Source organism: Xenopus laevis, chromosome 1S, assembly GCF_017654675.1.
Source record: "Xenopus laevis strain J_2021 chromosome 1S, Xenopus_laevis_v10.1, whole genome shotgun sequence".
Classification (NCBI taxonomy): Eukaryota; Metazoa; Chordata; class Amphibia; order Anura; family Pipidae; genus Xenopus; species Xenopus laevis.
This window is the reverse complement of record NC_054372.1, coordinates 171,513,892-171,534,759: the sequence shown is the minus strand read 5'-3', so window position 1 is coordinate 171,534,759 and position 20,868 is coordinate 171,513,892. Positions and strand designations below refer to the sequence as shown.

At 39.6% G+C, this 20,868-nt stretch overlaps 1 protein-coding gene across 3 annotated transcripts in view; it reads right to left on the bottom strand.

Annotated features, from left to right (window-relative positions):
* arhgef28.S (Rho guanine nucleotide exchange factor 28 S homeolog) overlaps nt 1–20,868 on the bottom strand; it is a 136,983-nt gene that overhangs the window by 85,503 nt on the left and 30,612 nt on the right. For all 3 annotated transcript variants that reach the window (XM_041580498.1, XM_041580499.1, XM_041580500.1), the window contains exons 5-7: nt 6,321–6,504; nt 4,155–4,335; nt 3,141–3,210 (exon numbers count right to left, since the gene is read on the bottom strand). In XM_041580498.1, coding sequence (XP_041436432.1) covers nt 3,141–3,210; nt 4,155–4,335; nt 6,321–6,504 — 435 coding nt within the window. The remainder of the gene's footprint in view (nt 1–3,140; nt 3,211–4,154; nt 4,336–6,320; nt 6,505–20,868) is intronic.

Here is a 20,868-nt window from a genome sequence, read left to right as displayed (position 1 = left end):
TCCTTATTAACCACAGTGAAACCGAAATGTTGAGGGTATGCTGCTGAGCACACATGACTGAACCCAATTACTATGAGGCTTATGTAACAAAAATCACAAAATTACACCGCTTCTTCTACTTTATCGATCACTATGGGCAGCATTTATTGACACAGTTTCAACTCAGCTTCTGATTTGTTGCTATGGGTAACAAGACCACGTACAAACTCGTTGTCTTTTATTTCATTGTCTCTGATAACTGGTATCATCCCTTGTTGTTAGGGATGCACCGAATCCACTATTTGGGATTCAGCCGAATCCCGGAATCCTTGGTGAAAGATTCGGTGGAATACCGAACCAAATCCTAATTTGCATATGCAAATTAGGGTCAGGAAAGGAAAAAGTGGAAAAAATTCTTCTTTTGTGACGTTATTTCCCTACCTGCCCCTAATTTACATATGCAAATTCGGATTCGGTTCGGCCAGGAACAAGGATTCGGCCGAATCCGAATCCTGCAGAAAAAGGCAGAATCCTGGCCAAATCCCGGACCGAATCCTGGATTCGGTGCATCCCTACTTGTTATGCATGAATAAAGCACAGAAAATGATTGTCTGAAAGGTGTTCATATCGCAGGAGCTAACGGATGCCTTATTAATGGGGTTGCTCATCTTCCAAACACTTTTTTCAGTTTAGTTGCCTTTAATAAAACTCAGGGATTCTGCTCAGCAGAGACAAAGATAACATATGTATCAACTAAGTGGCAGATTTGTCAAGGGTCGAAGTAAAAATTCGAAATAAGATTTTTCACTTTTTTATGTCAAAACTGTCAAATTCGACTGGGGAGTTATCCAAACTCGATTTGAGTTGGCCCTTTAAGAACTGGTATTAGACTATTCACCACTTTAAACCTACCAAATTGCTGTTTAAGTCAATAGGAGAAGTTCAGGGATTAATTTGGAGTTGTTTGCAGCCTTCCTGACATTCGGGTTTAATTCGGAGTGTTGAGTTTTTAGAATTTGAATCAAATTTGATTTGAATTCGATTTGAGTTTTTGGGTCGATCCTATTCACCCGATTTGAAAAAATTAAATTTTTATAATAAATTTCGAGTTCATGGGTGTTTTAAAAATAGCACATGAATTAAAAATTTGACCTTTGATACATGGGCCTCTTAATGTATCAATTTATAACAGTTTCAGAGTCAGTGACCCCCACCCCTAGTGCTGCAATAGAAGGTAAAAAATGGAACTTTACACTTAAATATCAGAACAACTATCACAAATAGAAAATAAAAAGTAACTGCAACAAGTCTTTATTTCTGGTGAACAATCTGAAACCAGCTAAACTGGAAAAAAGTGTTTGAAGGTGAACGACCCCATTAAGCAAGAGTAATTAATAGTAATAATAAAATAGGAAGCAGGGGCAAAAAGCATGTATTTTTACTTAAAAGTATTTGTAACATTGCCTTAAAGGACATGTAAAGGCAAAAAAATAAAATCCCATTTTTACTTTCTTTAATGAAAAAGAAACCTTTCTCCAATATACTTTAATTAAAAAATGTGTACTGTTTTTATAAGAAACCTGACTGTATGCAATGAAATTCTCCCTTCATTTACTGCTGTGGATAGGAATTGTCAGACGGTCCCTAACTGCTGAGCAGGGAAACAATCATACTTATGAACAGCAGGGGGAGACCCCGCCTTACTTCCCAGCCATGCAGAACTCAAGCAGCTTTGTTTATGATGATCCCTAAGCAGCCCAGACCACACTGAGCATGTGCACAGTCTTAGTCTTGCACAGATGTTTAACAAAGTTACAAGATGGTCACCCCCTGTAGCCAACTTTGAAAGCATAAATTATTTGTTTGATTAGGCTTGTGGTGCAGTAAGTTCATGTTTATATTTAGTATACAAAATACAGCATTTCTAGCCTTATTCCATTTTAGACTTTACATGCCCTTTAAGGTTAGACAACTATAGAGAGGACATTTATAGGTTTTAAGCTGTTTCTAGCAAGATGTCTGGCAGATGATCAAGATCAAGAAAACATCCAATTCTCAAGAACTTATGAAATCTACCCCAGCTCTGTGTTACAGAGTTGTACATAAAAATACAAAATCAGGTAAACATCTCTTGATTACCCTGCTATGTATTTTATTGTGTACAGAGGTGTTACTGCTTGGATATGAGAACATATTATAGTAGAAATGTTTGCACATGTTATGAACCTCATCACCTACAATGGCATAATATTTTACACACAATAATAGTAGTACCATTAAAAAAAAGGCATCCGTTCATATCATAACAGATCTGCCACTGTATATTAACAGTTGTAAACAAGCATTATGGTTTGTAAGCTTCCCAAAATAAAATCATACAGGCGTTCATACAAAAGTGAAGTTACCTCACTCTATCATATTACTTTCTTTCAGCGCTTCGAAGTTTAGTTTATACATTTTAGATACGAGTGGTTTGAGAACATCAGCCCTATCACATGTTTATGCTATGTGATGTGAAGCATGTATTGTGCAGTTCTAGTTTAGTTTGGGTCATAGAGGTACACATTCAGTGCTGTTGTACTATCTGAGTCAGCTGTTTTATGGTATTTAGTAACTAGATATCTTTCCCCTGTTCTTCCCTGCAGTTGTTTCTTGTTTGACAGGTGCACATTTTAGCCAGTGTGTTTCCCCTAAACTATTGATCTTTTATTTATATGAAAGATGCTCTCAAATTTAAGGCCGTCAGCAACTCATTATTTTCCAAAAGCTGTTAGACCTCTCTATCATCTCAGCATATTTGAACTGTGGTTATCTGGTAGCGTAGAATTTGCCATAATTACAGTTCAATTACTTTATAGCATTTTTTTTTGTCAATCCCTGTAGATTTATTGTTCTTACTAATATGTTGAAAAGCAATTACATTTACATAGTTCGGGAGGCTGTGAATATATACCAGTATTTAAGAAGCATTGAAGGAACGCAACACAAAAAAAAATGTTTTTTTCACTTATTTGAATCTTTTATCGTTATAAGATAAAGATAAGCACGGATATCAACCAATCTATTTGCTATATGCATGAAATAACCCAGGATATGCATCTTACTACCCAAAGACCAAGGTCAGAAGAATTGTAATACAAAAGACAACAATCAATTTTTACCTTCTTCTCTTTGTATTTCATCGGCCTGGTTATGTATTTTATGATCTGGATTTTGCATTGGGCTTGTTATCTGAAAAGAAAAACAATATTTTTATAATGGAATTTCAGTGCTTGCCTGTTTGGTCACCTTTATTAAACAGTGTTATAATAAACAGGATCGTTAAAGCACAAGCATTAATCCTTGGGAGAACAAGAGTGGCTCTGTCTATGAGACATTGAGCTACAGGTGTAGACATGCCAAGAGTAGCTTCATGTGACGCACTTTCCCTCGTGGTGACAGTAAATAAATAGACATTGCTCTTAAGAATTGACTGAAAAGCCGTAAGGACAAAGTACAGCAACTAATGACTTGGAAGCTATTGCATCTCCAGTTATTTTTATACCTAGGATGTTTAAATTGCTATTTAAATGGATGAGTCCCTCCATAATGTCACATTTATTTTCATGCAGAATGATAATTAATATACTTTTAATGATGACTGAAGAGAACAGATACATATTTGCTATATAGGCCAGAGCACAGAAGGAAGCCTTATAGGGGTGCAGCGGACTGGAAAATGATTACTATCACAAATACTCACCACCACCCACAGGCAGTGTCAGACTGGAGGGTCTGGGTCTTAAACCCACCGGGGCTTTAGATACAGGGGCACCAGCCAACCCCTTCAGGCCCTCCTGCCATAGCTGCAACTCCCCTGTGGCCCCCCTGCCCTAGTACAACCCCCAGGAGACTAATCTCCCCGAATCTGCCTGTGAGCCCTGACCCTAAAAAGTAACACTTTGTTGTCTTACTGAGCAAAACTAGGAGTTTACACTGGCAAAGATAAGAAAGCATCTGCTTTTTTCATGATAGTCTGGCCACAAGTGGGCATTGTTTTACTGAGTCTATGAATTATATTCAATTTTACCTTGACAAGTGACAGTCTCTTTCGATATGTTTTGCTGAACATTTATGACCAAAGTTACCCTTGTATATGAAAATTGTAAGTTTTACAGAAATAAATGTCACAGTACCTTTTTAATGAAGTGGGTGTCCCACAGGCATTTCCTGAAGAGCTCGATGTCTGACTCCAGTGACTTCCCCTGAGGCTGAATCAGAGTCAGTGTCTGCACTGTGGTTGAATGGAAGAATCGTAAGAAGTAATTCTCTTCGATCGCAATGGTGAAGGAGTCGAGGGGAGGCGAATCCTGAAAACTGAGGGAGATATTGCGAAATGAAAATACATGCGAATGAGTTACCTACATGTAAACATCTTCTTGGAAATCACAGCCCTCAGCCTGTTAAAGTTTTTATAAAAATAGATTCAGTAGAGGAGCAGATGGAGATCACCCTGCTCTGTGCAAGGAACAAGCTTGTGTAACTGGAGCTGAGCGCTGAGCTTTCTCTGTCTAATGGAAGGGAAATAAAGCACAATTACCTCCAGTGCTTGGTACAAATGCAGCTTTGCCTGTGTGAGTGCAGCCCCTGAAAAGGACCAGAACTGCTTGTCTGTAAGTGGGAAAATAGAGAGAGCCCCAAGGGAGCATGGTATTGTTTCACTGGCTCTAAACAAACGACTCATTCATGACTAAATGTACCAGGGGGAAGGCAAAGGGCTTGTGTCAGACATCGCTATCTACTGTCCTGTCAGATGTGACATGGCCAGAGAACAGGTTATGGAGGCAAACTGTGACATACTAAGAAACACAGTAAATGACATCTCAAAAGCCTTGAGAGAACATGGTCAGTCTCCATTAAAGGAGGGATGGGGAGTAAGAACACTTCCAGGGACAGACATTTCCAGAGATGGAGAGTAAAACCAGAACCTGTACTTGGAAAAAAGTGACGGCTGGAGTCATAGACATAACTAGAGAGCAAACAGATCCTGTGACTGCTGAGGGGTCCAGAAGGTATAAAGGGGCTGACTAATAATCAGTTTCAATCTAAGTTCATATAAAACTCTTATTCCCAAAGTTTACTGGGGCCCTAAAATGATACTGCATATAAATGACGGGAACCACGAGAGATCTAGATTTACCTGCTTTCCATTGTGATCAGAGGAGGCAGGGCAAGGTGAGAGTAGGGTGTGCTGAAACTATGTACCCAAGGGACCACTTTACCAATATTGGTCAAAGGTTCTTAGGATATGGGAATTGTAGTTAACAATAGTTGAAAGTGGGACAGTTATACTGGATATAAGGGGTCATTTGCAACCACGTGTTCAGTGTGCTGTATATGCAATCATCTTAGTTTTTAACCACAATGCAATCGCCGGGAAGATATACACCTAAGGGCTTTAGCACACGGGCAGATTCAGTAAAAATTTAGTCGCCTGGTGACTAATCGCCTCTTCTTCAGACCGACAATCTCCCCGAACTGCCTTCCCCCTGCCTTTCGCCTGCGAAAATGAAAAATCGTCCGCGGCAATGTAATCTCGGCGCTTCGATTTCAGAAGTCGCCCAAAGTTGCCTTGTGAGACGATTTTTCATTTTAGCAGGCGGTAGGCAGTTCGGGAAGATAGTCCCCCCGAAGAAGAGGCGAGTAGTCGCCAGGCAACTAAATCTCCCCGAATCTGCGCATGTGCTAAAGCCCTAATGCAACTGGGACCTGTGCGTCCACCAGGTGTGGATGTAGGTTGGTACTGCAGGGAGCACAGATAGGAGGGGAGGTAATATAATGGGCCAATAGAGAAGGGGAGGGGGACCAAATACCACACAGTAAGTTAGATAGAATTGTCTCTGCAGTTGTATTTGCACACACTGCAATCGCTACTCCAGTTGTTACTTCTCTCTCAACGATTAGAACATTGAGGACTTTGGGCGAATGGTCTTCCCTATAGTGGTAATATAATTTAAGTCTTAACGTTGAGACCTGATTTTGTAAGCTATTGCACCATACATAACTGGTCACTTGAGCTACCAAACCTGAGGTAGGTAGTTTAGGTCTTACCTGCATATGAGCACACAATGAACCCATAGTATATAAGATATTGGTGTTGGTACAAAAATAAATGATATTCCCCCATATTTAATAAGAGTCACTAAGTTTGCCCAGGAGCAGTAACCCATAGCAACCAATGAGATGTTTGCTTTTAAACAGGTGACCAATAAATGCTACCTGCTGATTGGTTGCTATGGGCTACTGCACCTGTGCAAATTTAATGCCTTTTATACATAACCCCCATTGAGTATTGTTCTTACTTTCTTAAGCATGCAACCAATCCAGTATGTCCACTGCGAACTGCAATGTCAATTGGGGTTTCCCGATCTTCATTTTCTCTTTGTAATGCAGATACCCCTCCAGGCTGGCACAAAAGGAAATGAAAGACTTCTTCCAATCCCCATCTTGCTGTTAGATGAAGTAAAGTCTCCCCACAAAAACTGTCTGAAAACACAGATACAACATCTTTAGTCTATGATAATGAATGGCAAGTGCACCACAACTAATTATACTCCCAATTCTGCTGTCGCTGAGATGCGGGTAGTTATAATTCATCAACATCAGGATTGCCACTGCCAGACCACCCATTTCTGTTGCAACCTCTTACCTTTCTCTTTTTAGTAAAATATGGTTTGTCATTCTACCTAGTTTGGCAGGGCTCACCTCCCTGGTCAGGTAAGGGTCTAAGAACATGGACACCCTTGTAAGCCTGTATCAGTTAAAGGAGAACTAAAGTTTAACTAAAGAAGTAGCTAGAAATGTTGTACATTATGTTTTAGGCTTCTGTGCCAACCTAAGGCAACCACTGCCCTTTATCAGGGAAGATCTAAGATAGCATGGCTATATCGGGGGTAATCTGATTGTTCGGCCGTATGGCCGAACGATCGGATTACGATGTGCCATGGGCTCCGGCGGGATCGGTCGGGTCAAAATCAAACCTGACCGATCGACCAAACGACCGATCTCAACCGGACGAAAGATGTCGGCACACGCCACACACGATCCAAAAATCCTCGATTCATACTATAGGATCTGTGTGTCTATGGCCACCTTAAGTTCTGAAATGTCCCAGTCAAAACCCTGATCTTAAAGGGGTTGTTCACCTTCCAAACACTTTTTTCAGTTCAGTTGTTTTCAAATTGTTCCCCATAAACAAAGACTTTTTTTTTCAATTGCTTTCCATCTTTTATTTTTTACCATTTTCCCAAAATGTAAGTTTCAATTTTTATGTTCATGTCTCTAGTGTTTCAGTCTGGCAGCTCAGTGATCCAGGAGCATCAGAACTGTTACAATTTGCTACATTTATTTGCTACATTTCTCAGCGGTATGTTTAGCACATGTGCAAATATTGGAATTGTTCACCTTCAAACACTTTTTTCAGTTCAGTAAATTTCAGATATTTCATCAGAAATAAAAAAAAAATTTCAATTACTTTATATTTTTCTTTTTGTGAACATTTTACTTATATTGAAGTGTAAAGTTTAATTTTTCACCTTCTAAAGCAGCTAATACTCCAGAGATGCTGCTGAGAAATGTATCAACTAAAAGTAGCAAATTGTAACAGTTTAGAGTCTGCACCTGAATTACTGAGCTGCCAGACTGAAACACCAGAGACACAAACATCCAACTTTAAATTTTGGTAAAATAGTAAAAAATAAAAGATGGAAAGCAAGTGGAGAAAGTCTTGTTTATGGTGAATAATCTGAAAACAACTCAAATAAAAAAGTATTTAGAAGGTGAACACCCCTTTTAAGATCAGGGTTTTGACTGGGACATTTCAGGACATTCACCTTTAGGGTCAGGCCAAATGAGCATGTTCGGGAGATTAGTCGCTCCAGCGACAAATCTCCTCTTCTTCGGGGCAAATATCTCCCCGAACTTCCTTCCCCCTGCCCTCCGCCGGCTAAAATGAAAATCGCCTGCAGCAATGCACCGCGGAGCTTCGTTTTCCGATGTCGCCCGAAGTTTCCTCGTATTTGGAAAAAGTATTTTTTTCTGGTGAACTATCTGAAACCAACTGAACTGAAAAAAAGTGTTAGAAGGTGAACAACCCATTTAACCTAACTGAGAATAAGTGGCATTCTGGAAAACTGAAGTGCACAAATGCCATTAGACTAAATTTAACAGCCCAGAGTAAATCTACACGGAAAGCATGGTCCAGAATTATTGTCCAAAAGTGATAAGAGGGATAAGTTGGTATATGCATACTGTACCCTAAAACATTTACACAATATTTTAAACTATTTTGCCTAATATAAAACTATGGGTATTGAATATTAACATTTTAACATTTCAGTGTCAAAGCTATTATTTTGTTAAAAAAAAAGAGAGAGAAAATACTTTTGCAAAATAAAGCAGACTATTGTTGTTTATTTTCAATCTATGGAATCAGGTCTGTGTAAGAAAAAGTCAAGTTATATAGCTTTTGGCAGGTCAGATAGTGACACATTTTCTACATAAGTCCAACTAAAAAGGCATATGTCAAATAGGGGTGCATATTTTGCTCCATAAAAATCTCTGTATTATATAGCCCCTCACAACAAGAAGACAAAATGGGAGAGAACATACGCAGGGAGAGAAAAGCAAAAGGAAACTATCAAGACCAGATGTACCCTCATTGTAACGCCATAACAATTCTGTATTTTTGTGTAACTCAGGATACCACTGAAGTATTCATGCCAACCAATTGGGGAAATCGCTAATTATGTTTACTTGCCGAGAACTAGATCAATGAAAACGTACTGCTGGTCAGTTCCACATGAGAGCAATTAGTATACATTTTATACATGCATTATAGTTGTCTATAGACACGCACTTAAAATTGTAGCATGTACCTTAAACAATGCTCTTTACGCATTCTGTATGCAAACTCACGTGACTGTGATGGAAATACTGCCAGTTAAGAACAATTTTTGTTTATGTCTCAATGTCCCTTGTAAGTGATAATACACAGACAATGCACAGCCGAATATTTATGCTCTATAAAAAGTTGGGAAATTGCTCCACTTGCACATAGCAGGTCTGTGTCAGAGCGAAGAGGTGCAGCCACATGTTCTGTTTATCCCAATGTAAATGAGTGAGCTGAGAACCATCACAAATGTCTGCTGCATTTAAAGTAAGATGTATATACTGTAGCTGGTGTATTTCATAGCAGCAAAAGGCAGTGAGTAGGGCTAATGTACTGCCTCTTATTATATTATAAAAAAATGCTTGCCCACACATACAGAAAGTCAGAATGATTAGTTGGATATTGTACTGTTGTACTAATGTGATTGATTGAACAGGCTGGGTAAAAATCACATACAGTACGTACACCAGTGCCCAGGACCAAGTTAACCCCCAGAGCAAAAGTGATCTAATTAGATGGTCACTGAGCGGGAAATTTACTAACGGACGAAGTGACGTTATTTCAGAACTTCGCCGATTTACTAACGGGCGCTGGCGGAACTTCGCAAGTGAAGGAGATAGACTCTAACGGTATTTCGCACCCTAACGCCAGACGAAGTTGTGCTCTGGCGAACGAACATAACTACGCTATTTCACGAAGATCGACTGAACGTTTCTTCTTGCACCAGACTTGCCTTCACCAGCTCAGACCAGGCGAAGTGCAAAAGCGTGGATAGGACTTGGTCAAAAATAGTTGAAATTTTTTCTAAGTCCCAAAAATCGCTGGCGTCTTTTTTTCTTTTTACAGGGTGATAGGCTGCAAAAGATCGTAATTTTTTTTTTGGGGGTAACCGGCTTCCTCCCTACATTTCCTAACATATGGCACATAAACTATATACTGGGCTCATGTGTAGGGCAATATAACAACTCTTTTTTATTTTATTAAGGTTCCCTGGGCTTGTGTAGTGTAATGTATTGGCTGCAACATATACATCCATTTAACTTTAACTTCCCGCCGTATGCAAATTAGCCAACGCTAGCGTAACTTTGCTTTGCTTGCCGCAGTAACGCTAGTGCAACTTTCAACTTTGGACTTTTGTGAATTAGTTTTGTCCTGGCGAATCTACGCCTGGCGAAGTATTGCAATGTCAGCGAAGCTGTCGCTGGCGCAATTTCGGAGGTAAGTAAATTTGCCCCTGAGAATCAAGTTAGAATGAAGCAACGAATAATTGTTCAAGTTCAGTAAGCCTCAGTAAGCCTTACTGAATCCATATTCAGGCATCCACTGAAAATTTCTTTTTGAAATGCTTTTATTTATACCTGAAAACAACACCTATTATTGATGCCTGTTGTGCCATACAATGAGCACTGATGCACGTGCCTTGAATTATTTTATCTATACTGAACAAAACCACATCTTTATTAACTATTCCACAGGCTGACTTATATTACTGTACACTGACCAGTTGACCACACATCCACATGCCCAAATCTCACTGATCTGATCATTCAGCTAATTAGATAAATCATTATAGAGATTTGTGTCCGTGTTCTTCCAATTTTTCTGATAATCCTATATAATAATGACAGTGGTAATAGCACATGCTATAGCATTTTAGGTGGCCATCTTCAGTACAGTCTTGTTCCTCTTACAAAAACTTCAGCCCAGGGGTGCATTGTTAAAATCAAAGCTTTAATATTTCTCTTGGTACCCTTGGTGAAGGGTAGCTGGAGCAAACGCTAGAGTTGCACAGAACACAGCTGAAGGATAGAGAGACATCTGGTTTTTTGCACCCCATTCCTTGAGTGATACTTAGTTTTATTTTATCCAACAGTTAATACCTGGAGATATAGAAAACAAATCAGACCGCACTCACATTTCTGCCCAAATTTTTGATATTGGGTGCGCGTCCAGTAGCCCATTCACATTGGCTGCTCCAGAGTATACAAATTCCATCCAATGGACAGCACTCCTTTTTCCATAAAACCGTCTTTATTTTTCTTAGGACAGCAACATGCAACGTTTCAAGAGGCACTCCACTCTTTATCAAGCATTGATAAAGAGTGGAGTGCCTCTTGAAACGTTGCATGTTGCTGTCCTAAGAAAAATAAAGACGGTTTTATGGAAAAAGGAGTGCTGTCCATTGGATGGAATACCTGGAGATAGCCCACCCCATTTCATATTTCCTTCCAGGGCTTTCAATAATGCTAATTGTTGCAAAATTTCTTTTTAGAAATAAGAGTATGTTAATGACATGAACAGAGAGCAAGTCACTGTGTTCGTAGCCTTTCACTCGGGCAACTGCTGACTTTCCAGGAATATCAGGTATAGAGGGAACTGTTTCAAAAGTGGACAATCATATCTATCATATACTTATTGGTACAGTCATTTCTACCGAGAAAGGGAGTTTAACCTGTTTTTTGTTTCCGCCAGTTGTTAGTCCAGGTAAAGGTGTTGTGTCTTGTTGGCAACTTAAAAAGATAAAACTTTCAATACCTGTATAAGTGTAAAGGTGATACTTTTATTGCTTAACTAAAATAAAGGTGTGATTACCCAGTAAATCCAGTTGTGAATCTGGTGGACTAAAATGCAAATTATAACAATATATATTACCGGTTTTAGCTTTTAAATATGTCAAATTTCTTCTCTACTTAGCAAATTTTAACAGGCACAATACACAGGCTGGTGACCAAGTCTCAAGAGGACAAGTTGGCAGTTTTTATCAGCCTGTATACAGCCATCTTAGCTTTGAACCCCTCACCAAGATCAATGACATTTAGGGGCATATTTATCAAAGGTTGAAGTTTGAAGTTAAAAAAACTTCGAACTTCGAATTCAAAAATAAAAACCAAATGGTGGTCGAAGATTTTTGGGGTCGAAGTAGCGCTACTTCGATTCAAAGTTTTTTTTACTTCAACCTTCGATCTCTCAAACTCCCCCAATTGCCTCCATACAGGTTCTAGGAGCACTTCGGCAGCTTTTAGATGCGAATGGTCGAAGGTGACGTTTTAAAGCGACAGTACTTTAAAAAAATTCAACGTTCGAATTTCTAAGTTTTTTCGAGTTCGAATTGAAGTTGGGCTATTCCCTAGTCGAAGTACACAAAAAATAGCTAGAAATTCAATGTTTTTCAATTCAAATCTTCACCTCGACCATTGATAAATCCGCCCCTAATAGTTAATAAATGAATGGCAGGATTTAGGGCCTGATTCCTGAAGTTATCAAATTTGTTTACCAAGCTGCACCAATAGCTTCACAACTGATTTTCAAGTGGAACCAACGTGGAAAAGAAGTCATTAAAAGCATGCCATAGATTTGCATTCAAGGAATTCTGGGGCATGTTTACGAACATTGGAGATAAATATCTGGAGAGATTTCTGGAGATGTTTCCCATAGCAACCTATCAGCAATTAGCTTTTAACAGCCACCTATAAGTTTGAAAACAAAAGCAAAGATCTGATTTGTTGATATGGGCAATATCTCCAGAAATCTCTCCAGATATTTATTTCCAATGTTAGTAAACAGAGTTGTCTGTCATGACAGTTTTTATTTCTAAATTACATTTACACTGCAAATAAATTCTGATGAACTGGCTTATTAACTGTCCCAGGCAGCCATGATAATGATTTTATTCGTAATCACTTTTCTATTAGAAGAAAAAGCTGCCATAACAAGAAATGGATGTGATTGTGGAATAGTCCAACAAAGATTTCCTCTTGTCATACTAAGCAAGAGAAATTCTGCTACAAATTGTCCAGTTGTACCTAAGAGGCCATTTATCAGCCCTGGATATATAAACAGAAGAACATATTTTGTTAAGAAAATGACATTAGCCTAATGCATGTAGCACAAACACAGGGATGATTTAATCCAGATATAAACGTTACAAAATAAATGCTGGTTTTGCTGTTCCCTGTAAAACTTTATCAGATTTGTGCTTTCAGTATTTTGGTAATGTTGCTTGTGATCAACTTAGAGCTGGTAAGACAATGCTTATAAATCAGCTGTATTAAAGCAGCAATATATTTTCTTTCTATAACATGAATCCAAACTGAAGACTTGCTGAATATCATACCTATAATGAATATTCCCCCCCTCTCTATCTCTTTTGAAACTACAGTATTTACCATTTATGAAAAAAACTAAGACACTTTTTCAATGTATTTTATAAGCTGGAATCCAATTAGCAGTTCTCAGTCACAGGCCACATTTACATGAGCCAAACCCCAATCATGTAATTTCTGCTTGTGACTAGGGTTGCCACCTGGCCGGTATTTTACCAGCCTGGCCGATAAAAATGATGGTTGATTCCAATGTTATTAATAGGGAAAAAGATAAATATATAGGAAGGGTATTTTTTCCCAGAAAAGGTGGCAACCCTACTTGTGACACTGCCCATTCCAACCAGGCTGTGTGTACAGTCACACCATCACATTTTTTTCCCCCAAATATTTCCCAATATTGCATGTTTGCTAGGGGTAAAACATGCATATAATGTGATAAGTATTTAGCTCATTTATATTTTAAATGGAACATATTTTCATTGGCAGACTAGAGTATCACCCACACATGCACAGGGGCATAGGCAGAGGGTGATTTTGTGCTTAGGAATGCTACTTAACCCACTCCTTACCAGCATGCTTTGATTTTACCTCTCTGCTTATGTCCTGTAAAGACAGGACATGTCATAGAAGAAAGCGCAATTACTGTGTTTTTTCTGCTGTCCCATGTACCCTCTTATTTATCCATTTGCTCTCTTACTAGTTTCTCATTTGCAGGCGCCACTACACTATTCCTCATTTTTAATTTGTCTCTCTCTCTCTCTCTCTCTCTCTCTCTATTTTTATACTGTGTTTATCATCTATAAATTCTCTTACTTACCCCCTTTTCCTCTCATTTACCTAATCCATCTTCTCTTCTATCACTTTACGGCTTCCTTTGCATGTTTTACTTGTAACCTTGAATTTTGGCCATCTCCATCCATATTTCTGTGCTCTGAATTCATGTTTCCCTAACTTGATATGCATGCTCTACTATTTTTTACTGTTTCCAGGCTGGCTGGGAAAGGGGCAGAAGGGAATTAAAGCAAAGGAGTAAAGAAAAAAAAGGTAGCTGGGGGCTGACCCTGACACACACAACCCAGACATGGACTAAACTTCTGCTTTTTTAAAGTGCAACCCCCGGTCCTACCACAAAGGGATTGGCTAGGCTCCAGGAAACTGCAAATTTCTTCCACCCGCCTAGCCAATCCCATACCTCCCAACATTTTGGAAGAAAAAGAGTGACAAAAATTTTTTTGCTCGTAGTGCAGACATTTCGGCCACGTCCCTTTTTGTGGCCACGCCCCCTAATTACCATGTTCATTTTACAAAATGTGGCAGGTTATGAAAGTTTGAACATAATTCTCCTTATCTAAACTGTTTTTTTGTGTCTCAAAATTGTCTGTGCTCTGCTAAAAGCCAATTAAGTTAGAAACTTTGTTTCTTTTTCTGGCTGTTCAGTGCAGAGAAAATAGGGACTTTCCAGTACAAATGAGGGACTGCAGTTTGAGCTGTCAAAAGAGGGACTGTCCCTCTGAAAAAGGGACAGTTGGGAGGTATGCAATCCTTTTAAGGCCAAGGTTGGGAAGGTTTAGCTTTCCCTAGCCTTAGTGAAAATCCACCCATGCTCAGGGGGTACATTCAATGACAAAATCATTGACATAACACCCCAAAACAGTGTCTTATTGCCAAGTTATTTCATACACTTACTACACTATATCAATTTCCCCTTGGCTTGCAGGCCTCCATGACCATACCTCTAAACATTTTGGAAACAGAAAGAGGGTCAAAAAGATTAGGCATGCGTAGCGCAGCACCCCCTAATTACCATGTTCATTTTACAAAATTTGCCAGGCTATGCAAGTCTGAACACATTTCTGTGGTTTATGTTTGTTATTACAGTTTTGCTCATCAGGTGAACTGTCCTTTAAGCTGTGAATCTCAGTTTCCACAAGAGACCTGCTTATCTTAAATAGTTACAAAAGTATCTAAGGGCAGATGTTGTGCTATGCGTCGCGCTGAGAAGAAACGCAGGTGACCAGTCGGAGGCGCCGAATATAATGGAAGTGATCGAAACATACATGTATCTGACGTGACTGTCGGATGTGAACACTGCACTCTGCGTCTTCATCCAACAGTCGTGTTGTGTGTAGTTTGTACATGCATATTTTCTGTTAATACTACTGTTTCCATAAGGCTTGTTATATATTTAAAGGAAGTTGCTACTTTGAAAGCTCAGCCATTGATAAACAAAACTCCAAAGAATTAAGAGGGGTTCCCAAACCTTTTCATATGACTGTATGTATGTAAATCTTACCAGGTACATGTGAGCAAAAGTGTCATCTATCCTATGAAATCACTAGAAATGGAACATGTTTATTTAAAAAAAAAATATGCAAATATTTCTCTTTTGGCACTAATCTTAGCAAAATGCCAGCAGGCTCTGCAGTGAAGATTAATAAGTGTGGCTGAAACTGGTAATTTAAAGAGATTCTCTCCAAATGAGCGGCTTCTTGCCTGATTGGGCTCCATCCTCTATGCAAGGAAGCCAGCCACACAGTTTAGTTAAAATCCTCAGGCACAAATATGCTGACTTGTGAGTGCCCACAATACAGTTATTTGGAGTTATAACAAAAAACCTTGGACACTGCAGTTTTTAACTAAAAGAATAGGCCGAATACATAGCAAGTCCTATTTTTTTTACTCTGCTGAACACTGACTTTGACAATTGAAATGGCATATGTTGTGTGTCATTCTGTTACTGCCTATCATACAGCTATGCAAAAAGATAGTGGATCAACAATTTATATAGGTCTGTACACACATGCACATGCACTCATTTATTTGGATTTATTTTGGTAAATGAAGACAATTAATAGAACACATTTACATTTTTAATACTGGCAGCTACACGCATCTGTATGTGTGCCACAACTGACCTTTAGATTGTTCACACTCAGAATGGAGTCCCTGATCATAATAACCTATTTCAAACACTAGTGCCACATGGTAATAGTGGCAGCAACTTTTCACATTCATTTAGCTGGACAAATAAATATTCATGTAACGTACAAATAGAGCCCCCTCTGTTGGTGCAAATGATTATAGTCACACATCTAAGCAGGTTTCCTCTTAATATCCACATTATTCATTACTATTTTACTATTTACAGCCAAATATTTCACCTTCCAGCTCAGTTTACACTGCCTCTAATAACAATGTGCATCAAAACACAGCTTTTTGTGTCACAACACAATGTCATCAGTCAACAATAAATGTACCAAAGTTCCACTGAATCATATAAATGACACTCCATCCTCACAATGAATTTTAATGTCTCACCTGTTGACCAAATTTATTCACTGCTACTCAACTGCTTCATAAGGATTTGGCTGTGGGATTTTGGGAGGTTTAAGGGACACACAACAGGCATTTATACACTGAAGTCCCAGAAGTTATCATTTGATGTCAGCGCTAATCACTGCATTGGTTTTTGATCTTGTATTAGTTTGGTCCTTTCAGGCAACGCACAGCAATGTTTAAAAATAAATCTTGTGCCACGTAAGTTACTGCACAATGTACAGGTATATGGTGGGTGCAGATGCTTAGGGGCAAATTCACTACGTGCCGAAGCGCCGAACGCTAGCGTTAATTCGCTAGTGTTTGGCATTTTCGTTACTTCGCAAATTCACTAACGAACGCTTTCGTAGATTCGCTAGTATTACTTCGCACCCTTACGCCTGGCGAATTTTCGCTACGGACGTAACTACGAAAATTCACTAACGCGCTCAGTGTACTGAACGTTACCTTTTACGCTAGACTTCCTTCGCTCAGACCAGGCGAAGCGCAATAGAGTAGATAGGGATTGCTTCAAAAAAAGTAAAAAAAAATTCTAAGTCCCAAAAAACGCTGGCGTGTTTTCTACATTATGGGTGATAGGCTGAAAAAGATCGAAAAAATTTTTGGGGCTCCCCTCCTTCCCCCCTACATTTCCTGACTCATGGCAACTTACCTAGACAGTGGGCACATGTGTAGGGCAAAATAAAAATTTTATTTGATGTTTTGAAGGTTTTCTAGCCATTTGTAGTGCTGATACGTATTCCTCCATTGAAATTTGAATTTGGCGCCGTATGCAAATTAGCCTTCGCTAGCGTAACTTCGCTTCACTTAGCGAATCAACGCTAGCGCAACTTCGCAATCTTACGCTACCCCTGTGCGCAACTTCGGATTTTAGTGAATTTGCGGAGCGCTGGCGAAACTACGCCTGGCGAAGTGTGGCGAAGCGCGGCGAAGTTGCGCCTGGCGCAACTACGAATGTTAGTGAATTTGCCCCTTAGTGATTAATCTACTGGGCCTGTACTGGTGTGCCATTGTTATGGGAAGTGTCCATGATTACTTTAACAAGTTGGGATCTTGTTATATATTTAAAAGTACAAAGCAATAAGCAAATGATACAATTAATATGCTACTATTGCTGCTCTTTAATCTGTTGACTGAAGTAGCATAAAGAGTCTTTTTTTTTTTTTTGAGGTAATGTGTTCTGTGGTAAGTAATTGCTTTACAATAAGAATGATTCTGTCCTGGAAAGAGAAGCCTTTCTCACACAAATGAAAGCTGTTAAACCTAGTTACCTTTGTCTGATATATTTTTATGAATGTACCAAAGCAACGAACTTCGTGTCTGAATAAACAACCTCACACCTGCTGAAATGACAACCTGCACCTGTCTGCTGGCTCCTTTTCTGCAGGAAGTGGATAAATGAAACTGTCTGTTACCTGGATATAACAGGTAGTGTATTTCTGTTTACTATTAAGTGCAACATCCGGTGCCACCTATAGCCAGAAACAGGCTGGCGACAGTTTATTGGATTGGAATAAAAGCTTTCAAGGCAGAATATTAGTACCTCCAAACAAGTGGAATTTGGCAAGTAAAGGACTTCTGAGACATAGCTAGAAGCTTAAGGATCAGGGGTCAGGGCACACAGGCAAATTCAGGGAGATTATTCGCCTGGTCACAAATCGCCTCTTCTTTGGGGCAACTAATCTACCCGAACTGCCTCCCCGCCGGCTAAAATGTAAATCGCTGGCGAGATGGCACTTGGATCGATTTGTTTACCGAAGTCGCCCAAAGTTGCCTCACAAGGAAACTTCGGGCGACTATCCGCCGGCGATTTACATTTTAGCCGGTGGGAAAGCAGGGGATTCACTTTGGGGAGATTAGTCGCCCTGAAGAAGAGGAAATTTGTCGCCGGGCGACTAATCTCCCCGAATCTGCCTAGGTGCCCTGACACTAAGTACTACATTTGTTGCAGGACCTTTCCTTGTCTGTCCTTAATTGTATCCAATTTCTAAACCCACAGCCCTCAGCATGAGGTTTAAGGGTAAGGCCAGACATGGCGTTTTTACGTTGCGTTTTTAAAAAAGCTCCATCGGGCGTAAATACGCATAAACTGCACTACCACTGAAACAAATGGAAAACGCACTATGGCAATTCTCACAGGGCGTTTGCAAGCTGAAATCCGCCACGGGACGCCAGCATTGGTGTTTTTTACCAGAAACTAAAATACGTCAAAAAACTTCTGAATCAATAGACTCTATGGGATCTGCAAGCTTGAAACCACACTTCACGTAAATATGCAGCATATTTTAAATATGGCATCCAAATTCTCGCGAGATAACTGATGTATTGACAATCATTCCTGCTCCATTTTGCATGGAAATAGTTCCTATTTCTAAATAGCTTTTCTATTTTCTATTTCCAGCCAGCGGAATTATGAAGAACGAGAACAATGAGAAGTGCATGTTGGGAAAAGAAACCCATGTGCTGAAAAATGCATGTTGGCGGTCGCGTGTGGTTTCAGTGGCGTATTTACGCCTGACTGAGCTTTTTTAAAAACACAACGTAAAAACACCATGTCTGGCCTTGCAATTAAGCTTAATTTGTCACCTTCTTATGTGGGGAGGGTAAACTGTTCTAAATTGATACATTAGTTAATGCATTTCTAATCTTTGGCCTTGCTGAGCAGAATCCCTGAGTTTCATTAAACTTTGTATCAACTAAATGTAGCAAATTGTAACAGTTAAGAATCTGCCAGACTGAAACACCAGAGACACAAACATTAAACTTTAAACTTCGATTCTGCCAAAAAAACAGACTGTGTTTAGAAGGTGAACAGCCCCTTTACATGGGCAAGCCTGGGTAGAGATAGCATAATTACTGTACATATGTCTAAGCAGCAGTTGTTCTTTGACTGTGGGGGCTTGTGAATAGAGACAGGTAGAGATTTGAGGAAAATGTTTCTACACTCTCCTAAATTCACCTTGAAGTCCAACTTGAAAGTGAGTTGGGATTTGATTTGGAGAAAAAAACATTTGCTCTGCTAGATTATTTTGGATCTATATCTGAATGACCACGTCAATGTTTTCCTATACCTGTAACCTTGTAATAAGCTAAGGGGTATTCTGACCAAAAGTTGGAACTTCAAGCGGGGCTTGAACTGAAAATACAGGTGAAATTCAAATTCCAATTGCATAAAAAGGTTTATACTGCCTCTACCATCATCATTATGATTACTAACATATTAATAAAGTGCCAACATATTTCACAACACTGTACAACAGAATTACATCCAATCTCTCTCCCCTCTATAAAAAGTCATCCTGCTGAGCAAGCACTCGAGCTTCAAAAGAAGTACATTCATATACATTTTGAAACAGCCAGAAATTTGGACATATTCCCCTCTGTTCAGACCAAGATATCTATAATGGAGGAATTTGTATTTCACAATGTGGGCATCGCAATCACATTTCAGGCTTAGGGTCAGGCCACACAGGGCGTTTTGGGGAGATTTGGTCGCCTGTCGACTAATGGCCTCGTTTTTGCGGCGACCAATCTCCCCAAACGCCTTCCCTGAATATGTGCCGGTTGCAATCAAAAACCGTCAGCGCTAATCACATGCGGTGATTCGTTTTCTGAAGTCGCCCGAAGTTTCTTCGTGAGGCAACTTCGGGCGACTTCAGAAAACGAACCGATGTGTGTGATTAGTACCCGAGTTTTTTCATTTTAGCCAGCGCATATTCAGGGAAGGCGTTTGGGGAGATTGGTCACCGCAAAAACGAGGCGATTAGTTGCCAGGCGACCAAATCTACCCAACGCCCTGTTTGGACTTCCCCTTAGTCAACATCCCCTTTAATTTGAACTGGGTGCTGAAGGAGTACATGGTTTAGCAGGAGATAAAAAATAAATTATTCCGAGCAGCTTCACTGTCATGTTGTAAAGTAAGTGTCTGGCTGCCACAGATATAATCTATTCCCATGGCCTCAGTGAGCCCTACCTTTCCTGTATGCTTTCCCCCCTGCAGTTCTTACAGATGTTGTACCCTGAGACAGAGAACCAAACAGATAAAGTTGAAAGTCTGCCTGAAACCTTTGGTGCACAACAGGCATTAAATATGTCCAGCCGTGCAGGGACAAAGGTCAGTATTGTCATAAACCAACTGGCAGACAAAAAAAAGGGAGTCTGTTTGCCAATAGAAACACAAAGGACATGTGGAAATGAGACTATCGGAGGCGCACTTCTTGTATAGCCGAATGTGATAACAAGCTCCCAGTATCAACTGCATAATGCACAGACTGTGATGGGAAAAAGAAAACAGTAAACAGGGATGTCTTCAGGATTGGTGGAGAATATAGCCTGAATGGTCCCATTATTCATAATGCAACTTGAACTTCTTGAACTACAACTCTGACCATCCCATGTCAGGGGAATGCTTAAGTTCAACAACATCTCCGCTGCAAGTTGTTCAGTCCTCATATAAACTTGTTATTTTTCCTCACAAAGAAATTCAACAGATTTATTGGCAGGATTATGCACAAGTGCAGC